Source organism: Etheostoma spectabile, chromosome 9 (genome assembly GCF_008692095.1).
Source record: "Etheostoma spectabile isolate EspeVRDwgs_2016 chromosome 9, UIUC_Espe_1.0, whole genome shotgun sequence".
Classification (NCBI taxonomy): domain Eukaryota; kingdom Metazoa; phylum Chordata; class Actinopteri; order Perciformes; family Percidae; genus Etheostoma; species Etheostoma spectabile.
Window position 1 is genome coordinate 30,249,166 of NC_045741.1, and position 11,925 is coordinate 30,261,090.

Below are 11,925 nucleotides of genomic sequence, written 5' to 3' on the forward strand. Positions count from 1 at the left end.
AACAATCAATATTTCCTGAATGAGAGAGCCTGACTTTAGCAGCAGCATGCTCTTTGGTGTGTGTGTGTGTGTGTGTGTGTGTGTGTGTGTGTGTGTGTGTGTGTGTGTGTGTGGTTTGTTTGTTTGGTTTGGGTGGTGTGTGTGTTGGTGTGTGTGTGTGTGTGTGTGTGTGTGTGTGTGTGTGTGTGTGTGAAGCTATGCTGTTTCCCTTTCAGTAAAAGGCCAAGGCCCTGTGCTCAAACAAGTTGATCAAATAAAGGGTCATGTCTTCAGTTAGTTTTCCTGCAGACATGATGAGGGCAGGCCTGTTGTTAATGCAGTCTTCATCTGCTGCTGCTCAGCTCTGTGTCTGCTCTACTCTGGTCTGTCTGCTCTACTCTGCGTCTGCTCTACTCAGCTCTGTGTCAGCCCTGTGTCTGTTTCGCTCTGTGTCGGCTCTGTATCTGTTCTGTGTCTTCTCTACTCCATCTGTGTCTGCTCTACTCTGCTCTGTGTCAGCCCTGTGTCTGCTTTGCTCTATATCCGCTCTGCTCTGTCTGCTCTAATCTGTGTCTGCTCTGCTCTGTCTGCTCTCCTCTGTATCTGCTCTGCTCTGTGTCTACTCTACTCTGTATTTGCTCTACTCTGCTCTGTGTCTGCTCTGTCAGCCGTGTCTGCTCTACTTGACTCTGTGTCAGCTCTGTCTGCTCTACTCTGCTCTGTCTGTTCTGCTGTGTCTGCTCTGTGTCAGCTCTGCTCCTGTAGACTAATGTATGTGATTGAAGAACACTCTTACCAATAATGTCCTCAACATGAGTGTAATCTTTACACCTCCATAGATCCTTGCTGGATGGATTTTCATTTCTCACCTGTACCTGAACAACATGGCCACCTCTAATCCACTGCAGGCCTCCACAGTCTTCATGATATGAGCAGATATGAATACCATGAACAATCAGTTGTGGTATAGCTTGTTTATTGATGGTATATTTTTGCATAGGGAAACATACTCATTTCCAGTAATGAATTCATCAGCAATTGCTGATAGCAATGGCTAAATATGGTTATAATGACATTTTATCAAAGATGTTAATATCCCCCACAGCAGAACAACATTAGGTCAGAAACACGGGTTCAGACAGCTGTCACTCATTCAAACAGGGACAGAAACACAGACCCTGGACAGACAGGTGTTGATCAGACATCCTGCCCTGTCCCTGTCTCAATGCAGTCTTAGAGGAACACTTTACATCATGCAAATAAAGGTTGATTATTGAATTTAGCGTTAGCTGAAAAACATCCAAAGGAAAAGTACTCAAAGCTGGCGTTAAAGCTGCTACAAACTACATCCAGTCCAGAGCAGAGCCCTTTCCCCATGAGCGTCTCAGGCCAGGTCAATGTCAGATCACAAGAAAGACTATTATGATCTTATATTGGCATATCAAGTCATGCTTTGTCTTCCGAATGCCTGTCAGATGTCCATTAAAATCATATATCAAGTTAGTTAGCCAAGGTAGATGAGAAACCTCTGGTACGGACTGAGTTCTTTGATGGGTTCTTTGGGAAGTGGCCATGGTAATAGACCTTTGACCTGGGCCTTGGGGGGACCATCATCTATCACCGATTACCCATCGCCCTTACGGCCTGTGTGGACTGGAGTCATGCAATAACTGATGGAAGCTGTTCATGCCTATGCTCTCTCTGATGTAAGGGATATATATCTGGAAGCAAGCAAAGCAGTCCTTTACTATAATATCTGAAAAGTTACGAGAAGAAAAAATCCTTAAAGTATGAGACTGCATAAAAATGTTCTCTGAGAAACTCTTCGTTGGTTACAAACTGTGTTCAGCACATGGATTATGCGGTGTGCAGAAGCAAAGTACCCGCACATACAGAAAGGAATCAATACGGCATCACCGTCGCAGGAAAACCTGCAGCTCTACAAAATCGGATCAGAGGTTTCCAACTGCTGCCAGTCTGAACTACAGAAAGGCTTTGAAGGGCCATTAACAAATACATTTCAAGTAAGAAACAGCAAAAAGAAACTTACAAGGTTACAAGGATTTCAGGCAACAACAAGGTAGAGTGTGACATGGCATTAGTCGTTTGTAGAAAAGAGCCCTCTATGAAAAATGCCCCAAACCCAAAACTCAATTGTTAGATACAGACCTTTCTGCACATCTGAACAGACCTGCTCACCATACTAACCCTAACCTGACACTCCCAATCCTAAAACACTTCTGATTCCGATGTGAGGAATCCTAACTGTTTGGTTAGTCTCTACTAACAACGCTGACAGCGGTCAGGTTTGTCCCGCAGAGTGAAGACAAATCTAGAGGGAACCTAACACCATCATGTTGACAACATGCAGCCAACTCGCTTAAATAGAAACGGACCATTCCGACAGTGGATGTTTCCGTAAGAGTAAGCAGGATTTGGGACTTATCCTGCCAATCATGTCAGCTTAGCAGCTTTGCCCAAGTTGAACACAGCATCAAGTGGATCCAGTGTTTACTTCAGGAACACTGGGGATCCTGAAAACTGCTAAATGGGACACACCGGCTCCGAACTGAGGCAACGCAGAGAAGGTAGTAGCAGTACACTGATGGATGACTAAGTGCTAATGAATGCATAGTTAACCAATAGCTCCTGAATAAATCAAGGACTGTAAAGTAGGCAATAGATGTTAAAGAGGCAATACGTAATAATTTGATCCTGTAGTAGATGCTATGTCATCATGTTTATATTTTATAGTCATAGTTAATATTTTATCATGATCTACTCTCATGGCACACAGTCTACAATCTCACCTTTTCATGGTCATTGCATTTCTGTGAGTGATTTGTATTTTTATTATTATGTATGTGTTATATATGTGTGTGTATATGTGTTTGTTGTGTTATGGTTGTCTTGCTACTGGATGCCTAAAATTTCCTTTGGGATGAATAAAGTATCTATCTATCTATCTATCTATCTATCTATCTATCTATCTATTCTTATGTAACAAACTGTTCCTAAATACCTGAAAAAAAAACTAACACTGCATCTTTATTATTTAAGTCCTTTAAGTTAATTAGTGCATTATACCGAGTTGTTATTTGGCACACATTATTGTTCTGGAGTTAATATGGTACATGGATTCTGGGGTCTACAAAAGACCCGGTTTGTAACTCTGCCAGGGACAAAAGGCCAGTGTACCTGGGTATGGTTCTGGCTAAAAACATTAGTGTGATGTGTTGTAGTCAGGATCTAATTGGGCCTCTGACTAACGGTCATTAATGACCAAGTAACTCAGTATGATGACAGCAGTAACTTTCTTTCTTTCGTCTCTCAGCCTACTGTGGACTCCGTATGCTGAGAAATTCAGGAGATACTTAATAACTATTCATTCGTTAGCATGACACTGCTGATTAGTTCCCTAGTTCCCATCTTTGGTAACCTTTCTGTGAAGTGGCATCACCCTATCTTTCACCGAGGCGGAAATAGATCACATCTTAAATCTGACCTAAAAGAAGACCATTATTTACAGTCTGTCAGTGTTTCCTCTAGACGTTCTTCCACTCTTTGGGTGGTTTTATGGCTTGTTCTCCACTGGCCAGGTCTGGTGGTGTCCCACTACCAGCCCGTAGGACACTGAACAAAGCAGCCAAATGATCGGCACTGCTTCTGTTGGCTGCTGACCTGCTGTTATATTTGATTAGAGCAGAGAAAGTGGAGAGCTCAATGTTTGCATGAGAGGCTGAATGCATGCGATGAACACATTATTCTCACCTCTGCACATTTTGGACTCCAGATGTCCCGATCATTGTTATTATCTGGCCTAGTTAGTCACCGAGAACTGGGCTTACGGTATGTTAACTAACTGTCTCTACTTGGTACTGTGCATGTTCTATTGTCAGTGAGAAAGAAAAATAATCACAAGTCATAACCTGCTCCAACACACAATCAATCCTCTCCTGCCAGCCTGGAAACATACAGACTCGGTTCCATCCCTGTTAATCTTGGTTCCAGGTAGACCAGCGCTAGAATGTGCTCAGGGATCGTTACAATAACCCTTGTGTTGTCCTCCTGGGTCAAAAATATTTGACATTTGACATTTTCTAGGCATTATTTTATTTATTTTTTTCCACTAACACCACCTCCTGGTCAATAACCCTATTTTGTATGGCATTATACCTAATCTTTGAGCTAATAAAGAAGAAATTATGAATTAATTTGACTAATGGTTAAGATCAGAGGAACGTATGTTGAGTGGATGAGTTTGGTCAGGATGCCGATTTGAAACCATTTCAATTTACACCCGAAATTCAATGAAAGTGATTCATTGTATTTGCAAAGAGCCTTTTGTTGTGGTAATTTGGTTAAAAAGAATTCCATATTTCTGATATAGACATTTTTAAAAGGGGTCAAATTTGACCCGAGGACAACAGGAGGGATGAACATTAGCTTCTCTTCTTTTAGCTGTGGGAGACAGCGGATGTAAATGAAAGTATTAAGCTGGTTTCTGTGTTATTTCTTCAATTTGAACTAGAGAGACTTTAGCTGTCCTGCACTCAGGTTCCAGTTGTGCATCACAGGCAGAAACAACCATGCGACGGTCCAGCTTCATACCTGGTGCTGCTGGAGACACAGATCACCAAAGTCGACTTATTTAGGACATTATAACAGCCAACGACCTGGTATCTGTGACTCAAGCTCTAGTAGACACAAAGCTCTGAGTTCTGAGCTTCTGATCATCACTACTGAGCACATTTGACTTAGTTTTGGGTGTGTATCTGTATCTGTGCTCATTTCTAAAGAAGAGGTCCACTAACATCTAAGAGCTGCCCCAGGACCTGAGTCAGACAGGTCTGCTAGCTTTCCACTGACGGTGTTCAGTGTCCATCACTGATCCAGTGTCAGATATTAAGCATTCTAGTTCCCTCCATCCCCACTTCCAATATTGTCTCTCTCCACTAGTGTTTGCCATTCATGGTCCGTTCTTGCTCACACAGCTGAGCTTAACTCCTCCCATCTCATGGGTCTTCCTGTGCTACTTGGCCAGCATCTCAAACATCTATACATCCTTTTTATGACCGATAAGTCCATGTTGTACACATTTTACACACACACTGTTGGGTTTAAAACTATAATGCTACAAGCAACACAATAAAAACAACTCAAGAAATAACTAAAGACTAACATGAATGCCAAGCAGAGTAAGAATAGTGTTACGTGCATGCACCCATATAAAAGTCAAACTCATCTATGGCCTTTGTAGTATCTCGTGCCGTGATTGGTCACGTGGTCAGAGTCATCTTATGGACGGTGTTCCGGTGGCCAATCACAGAGCTGCTTAACATCTCTCCATTTGATGGGGTTGAGTGGCTTGGCCACTTTGGCTAAAATGCCTGACAAAATATTCACAATAAGACTTTTCCCTGCAATAAATACTGTCATCAGGATGCAGGCAGAGCTGAGGTTTGTGTTGGGAGGACCTTCCATAGTGTTTGGTTCACATTTCACCAATGTCAGTGTCGCACACACCAATCTGAGCCACATCAGCTGCTAACAGAGGAGGGATGTCCGAGATGTGCTGCTACGGCTGTTTCCTAGTTTTAGTCTCTCTGCACTTTGACTCCATGTTTCTATCTATGTGGAGATCCAATCACCACATCTATCTTATCAGCTGATGACCTGGAGGCCAGGGTTGGGATGTGTTAGCTCAGCTCCGTGCAGAGCTATGGACTACAAATACAACAGGTCCACACTGTGTGTCCTTCAATGTGACTCCCCAAATGTCAGACTTTCCCTCCCACTGTGTTCAGCGTGATGGTAGCAGAGGAAAGGCGATGCCTCTGTCTCTGCTCCATACACTACACCGTTTAAGTTGACACTGTGTACCTGCTACACCGCTTCATGTCGAGCCATCACACATGCAGCTTTTTTTGTTGCTGTTTTATAAGTGCTACTAGCTGTACCATGAAAAGTGTGACCACTTTTCCTTAATGTATTATTGTTGTCTAACTAAAGGCAAAGGCACATAATGTGTTTCATGACGTATCGTGCAAAATAGAAGTTTAATAACAGGGCTATTATACAAATCTAAAGAAAGAGACAGCCCTCCAATCGACTGAGGATAGAGAGCAGGATAGAGAGAGGGAGAGGTATCATCAGTTTGAGCCATGCATTCATTTGGTCGCCACAGCGACCAGGGCAGCACCATGCACTGTACATCAGCTGGAAGCCAACTTTAACCAAAGCCCAGCTCCTATCAGCACATTCAGAGTGAACTCTGAAGCCTGCGGACGCTGACACTAACCCCAACCCGGGGGAAAGGAATGGAAAAGACCCCTGTGATCAGGCTGAATGCAAACCAACGTTAAGACACGGCCCGACTGCATGCAGAGTCAACAGAAAGACGCTTCTGTGTGAGTGGAAAACAGCGTTTTAAAAGACAAAGAAGGAAAATATGAAATGATTTCAAACACACACAGCCACTCCTTACAGCGGGTTCACACTTCACTCTGAATGTTACTACCGTAGTTATCTTTCACTACGGCAGGTTACATCTGCAAAAGCTTTTTGTGATCCCACAGATGTCTGCTTTCTAACCGGAGCAGTAAAAAAAAAGTGTATAAATCCAATGTTTCCACTGGCCGTGCAGCACTGCTCCACTCGGGCTTCACCGGACATACTGTTACACTGGGTCTGCTGCTCAGACTGCGGCAGCGGTTGGAAATATTGGTTTCACCCTCAGAAAACATTGGATCTTTCCAGATGGGAGACAGCTGTGGGACCACGGCCGTAAAGTACTGTCTGGATCACGGAGTAACGTCGTCAGACCGCGGGAACAACTTCATGTGAATAACCTGACGTGAACACGTGCTTGCCGTTCCAATCTGATTGCACGCCCACACAGAAACACCAATCCACATCCCCAGGCAACACATGTCACCAGTCTTGGAGATTCAAATATGGCACACGTTAAAAAATAGGAGTTCCTCAAATTTATATTCAGAGTTTTCATCTCCAAAGAAATAGCAAAAGGCCAAGGACACGTTTCACTACTGTAGCATTTTCACATCAACCACTGCACACAGACAGCTAAGCCCTGAACTGACATCTCGCTCCAATTTCCTTATTTGAATGTGCGGACCGGGATTCATATTAAATGCTAACCTTGTCAAAAGTTAAAACGCAGCATGTTTAAGCTATTAAGATTATTGAGGAAATGAAGCTGTGAAAAGCCAGAATATTGTTTCCTCACTAAAGCACTGTCACGTACGAGGCTGACACAGAAAAGCCACCGACTGGTTCGAAATCATCGATTTGTTTTCGTGTTGCCAGCGCTAAACCATCAACGCTACTCCACAGACTGGTCAGGCGTCGCCTTCTGGACAAGAAACCTGGATTTTGTGCTCAGTTCAAGTCAGCGTGCACATGACCTGCTGTCACATCACAGCCCGCCAGCTAGGTGACATCTTTACCTTCTCATAGTGCTAAATCTCTCTCAAATCTACCTACACACAAGTACAAACCCCCAAACACAATCTCCTCAGAACAGAGCAGGGACGTCTCACACACACACACACACGCACATCATGCTACAGGTGTCTCTGGCTGCTTGGATAAGTGCTATCTGAAGAGAAAGAAGCAGCAGGATATTAAAAAGATGTCCCGACTCTTCCCTGGTTTCCAGCTGTAGCATTGTGTGTTGTGTTGGAGGGACATGAATATAGCTCTTATATTCCACTATGACTCATTGTTTTCGGATAAAAAAGCACAATCAAACAGTCTTAAAAACATGAGCTTAGCAAAGCAACGTAATTGTTTCAGGCTGATGATTGTCAATAAAAAAGACGAAAGCCTCTGTCTTTTGGTGGGAAGAGAGAAAAGAATTCTTCAGACGATCCATAACACATTCAAAAAGTGCAAAGAAACATTACAAATCAACAACAGGATCTCTTTCTAGTCGCTTCAGAAAAAAAGGGAGGCTTATTTGCATATATTATAAGCAGCACCTGCAGCGGAGAGGGGCATTCTGGGTGTTGAGGGGGGGAGGTGTGAGGTCTGGGTCTGAGAGGAGGCATTTACTGGATGTAGTGAAGAGACCCAGGTACAGCCATCCCAGGGAATACACTAGGGTTACCATAGGAACAGGGTGCTGAGGCCTGGTTCTGGTTCTGGTCTGCAGTTCATCTGGACCGACCAGACATCAGCTCACTGGAACACCACAGCTCAGGTCAGGACATTTGGAAGAAGCATTTAGTGTCTTGCAGCAAAACTCGTTCTGTCCTCCGTATAGCTGTCTCTTCTGGGTTCATACAAATATAGAAATATATCCCACTGGATATTTATATAGATGTATGAGCACACTTCTACAAAGATGAATAGATTTTCCCTCTGGCAATGTCTGGACCACACTGCTTCCTGTCCTCCAGCACAGTACTGCCATGACAGTCAGCCTTCCTCCACAGGTCGCTCAGTTGCCCAGATACCAAGACTGTAACAGAGACAAACACAGTTAATGTTCACACACACATACAAGTGCGTCTCACTATCTTTGTGGGGACCCGTCATTGACATAATGCATTCCCTAGCCTCTTACCCTAACCTTAACTATCACAACTAAATGCCTAACCTTAACCCTTACCCTCACCTAACAATAACCTAATTCTAACCCTAATACTAAAACCAAGTCTTAACCCTTAAACAGCCCTTTAAGTTGTGGGGTTCAGCATTTTGGCCACACAAAGCTGTCCAGACCCCACAAGTATACTGTATTCCTGGTTTTTGGACCCCACAAATGCAGTTTAACTAGAACATACACACATATATATATATATATGCTTTCACAATATGTAAGCATGTAATGATCTTATTTAAGTGATTGGTTCATTTATGAGCAGTGCTGACTCACTTCATGGAACATTTGAAGAAAAAAAAAAGAACTTTACTTTTGTCAATAGCAATAAGATAAATTAGCTGCAGCCTCATCAACCCCCTATGATCACCGTCCAGATCCATGGTCCGACACCATCACCAGGTCGGTCCTAACACTCTGGCTCTCTGGTGGCACAATATGATCTTTCATCTAAAACTATTCCTGATGTTCACCCCTCAACCCAAACTGTAACCATCCAATCAAATCAAGTCTATCAACCAATCATTTAAATGGCAACATGACCCTGAGGACCGTGTGTCCTGTCTGGACATCTGGTCCCACTGTGCAGCTGTCCTCTTACATCTCACTGAGACACAGCTGACTTACTGTACACATGGGAGCACATGTGAACAAAGACAACAGAGCTTGAGTTGACGCAGAATACACAGACTTTACAGATACCACTTGTCAACGTCACTGTCTTTAGTATTTTAAGCACCGTCTCTGGAATAACACCTATTTCATAACTGCAGCTAGTTCTCTTTCAGAGCAGAGCAGATAAAAAGAAAAGATAAGAAGCTGGAGCCCTTGAGGTACACCGCCTCCATTCATGGCACGGTGTGCCTTTAGAACTGAAACCACAGTCTGACATGCAGTCTGTCGGCTCAGACCGACTGTCCATTTGTCTTTTTGTCAGACTGAGTGTGATGAAGCTTCTCTGTTACCTGCTACATCATCTCCTCTCCCACTTTACACACCTTTCATTGATCAAAATTCCAATCACAACAACCCGAATGACAAACCACTGAGAGCGTATGGCACGTATTCAGTAGTGGCAGACTTTAGAGAGAGCAGGGAGAGAGACAGAGAGCAGAATCAGCAGAGCTGTTGGTGGAGCAGAGGCACTGCAATGCAGCAGCAGCAGCTCAACACACACTGTACATGATTCTGGAGAGATGCCTCTGTAGCTACAGTAGCAGCACACTGCACACACACAGCTGCAGCTGGCGCCTACTGACCCACTCACCTCGCCTACCTTACAGCCGGCTGACTCATACTCAGGTTTCTCACACGCTTACGTATGTTTGGACTGAAGCTGCAGATAGTCCCTGTTTTACCAATGGCTTATTGTATTTCCACCACAGAGCACTGAGTTTGTATTGAAAGCTGTTACGCTAACACCCGAGAGAGTCAGTGGCAGAAAGAGGGGGCATGGATGACTTCAGAAATGTCACTTTCAGAGGAAACTAAACGTGAATGAAAGAGCAGCTTAGAAGGTCTGGCGAGGACACATTCTAGTTCTAGGACAAAGGTAGAGACAACATGTAGCCGGTGTTTAACTACAGTCTAACCTCTCTGTGTGTTGGCAGTGGCAGGGGTCTCAGCATACAGAAGCATCTTCTGCATGGCCAGGTGCCAGCACCAGTGAGTGGGAACTGATTCCTGGAGGCTCCTAACCCTCCAATAACCAGCTTCTCTAGGGTCAACTGAGTCCATGCTAAAGTGAGCTTGCCAATGTCAAATGATGCGTACTAACCTGGGCTTGGTAGAGTCCACCAGGGTCTCGGGGGGTGACTCCAACGAAGGAGGTGCGATTGGCAGGGGGGGTCCCAGGGGCCGAGTATGCTGAGGGTGTTTGTGCAACAACATCAGTCTCATAATGTAACCCTATAACCCCTAACTCCATGGCAATTGTAAAGTTTATTGAGGCCTTACTTTGAACTAAATCTGTCCAATAGACTGTATATATATTGAATATTAATATACAGTCTATGATCTGTCCATGTCACAGAGGTGCTACAACAGAGAACAGCATCGACTGATTCAAACACTGTATATCTCTAGTCTGTGCTTGCTTCTACCATCAGGCAGCAGATCTCATCCCTCTTTCTCGTCCTTTATGGTTTGTCTCTTGCAGGCAGGAAGACAAGCTCCACCCAGCTGACCTGGGAGGTGTTCCAGATTGTGGAGCTCCCGCCCCTCGTACCATTAGCCCATTTCTGCTGCAGGAACGTCTAGAATGTCCCAGGCTCTGCTCCTCTGGTCTCAGCTGTGGGGACCAGTTCCTGGACTACACTTCTGCTCGCTAGGTGATACAAACTCCCAGGTACTGCCAGGGGCTGCCGGCAGTGATTGGTTAAGCAGCTGTGACATCACATCACAATAAGGACGGCTCTAACAAACACAACAGCACCCACCATCTCATGGAGGGAGCAGGCTTTATAGAGAACACAGAGGATCATAGAGCACTGGACTAGCTGAACCCCCCCCCCCTCCTCCCACCCCCTGTGTTCTCTGTCTCTACATGTTCCTGAACTGTACATGTTCTATCTATTGGAAGGTTAGGAATATACATCAACATGGTGAACAGAGGTTAGTTTGGACCACTTACTGGGTGATGTGGGTGAGTTTGCTCCCCCATCAGAGGAGGTGGGCGTGGCCTTTGACTCTGGAGGCCTGGAGAGGGGGGACGGGGGAGGGGCCAACATCTGAGAGGAGATGTAGTGACTGGGCACTTTGACCTGGTTGCTGCCATTCAGCTGGAAACACCAGAAAGACAGACAGACAGATGTACTCACACTGGGTTTCTATGTGTTACAACGCAGCTTTACTTTATAAACCTTACAGTCGGTCATGGTTGTCCTAAAAGACAGATCCCAAACAAAGTTTTATTTTTATTAATTTGCACTCTGAAGCTAAAAAACCTTTATCAGCAGTTTTCCACACAGACTTTAACAGGTTTGTGCAGGCAGGACCTAACATGCATCGCACTCTGAATGTCCAAAGTTAACTGGTGTTGACCCTTCCTCTATATCGAGTTATTACGCCAGATGTCCCGCATTTTCAGCCGGATCTCCCTCACCTTCCGCTTCACATGTTCCACCAAAAGAAGTTCCCTCCTGAGGCTATTTTGCAGAGGCATCGTCTCTGCATACGGAGCTTAGCACCGCCCAAAACGATTGTGATTGGTTTAACCTCTCTACCGACACCGTCTCCACTTAAGAGAAAACGTTTTCTCCACTTATACGTTTTCATAAATTGCAAGCATTAAATCTTCATAAACACGCTCATGCAGCACA

At 44.4% G+C, this 11,925-nt stretch overlaps 1 protein-coding gene and 2 long non-coding RNA genes across 6 annotated transcripts in view; all 3 read right to left on the reverse strand.

Annotated features, from left to right (window-relative positions):
* Window positions 1-3,445: 3,445 nt before the first annotated feature.
* On the reverse strand, window positions 3,446-5,349 carry LOC116695214 (uncharacterized). Its single transcript, XR_004333380.1, has 2 exons — window positions 4,421-5,349; window positions 3,446-4,033 (listed from the first exon to the last, which is right to left on the reverse strand). It is a non-coding gene; the product is annotated as an uncharacterized LOC116695214 (long non-coding RNA).
* Window positions 5,350-5,920: 571 nt separating this feature from the next.
* Window positions 5,921-11,925, reverse strand: part of LOC116695213 (uncharacterized) — a 22,119-nt gene continuing 16,114 nt past the window's right edge. Inside the window, exon 2 of the long non-coding RNA XR_004333379.1 lies at window positions 5,921-7,536. This is a non-coding gene — a long non-coding RNA (uncharacterized LOC116695213). The remainder of the gene's footprint in view (window positions 7,537-11,925) is intronic.
* The window catches only part of nfic (nuclear factor I/C), an 18,085-nt gene continuing 12,080 nt past the window's right edge, over window positions 5,921-11,925 (reverse strand). For 2 of the 4 annotated variants that reach the window (XM_032525323.1, XM_032525321.1), the window contains 3 exons: window positions 11,238-11,385; window positions 10,383-10,471; window positions 5,921-8,464 (listed from right to left, as the gene is read on the reverse strand). In XM_032525323.1, the coding sequence (XP_032381214.1) occupies window positions 8,444-8,464; window positions 10,383-10,471; window positions 11,238-11,385 (258 nt within the window). In that variant the 3' untranslated portion in view covers window positions 5,921-8,443. The remainder of the gene's footprint in view (window positions 8,465-10,382; window positions 10,472-11,237; window positions 11,386-11,925) is intronic. The other 2 variants (XM_032525322.1, XM_032525320.1) reach the window with 1 other exon arrangement.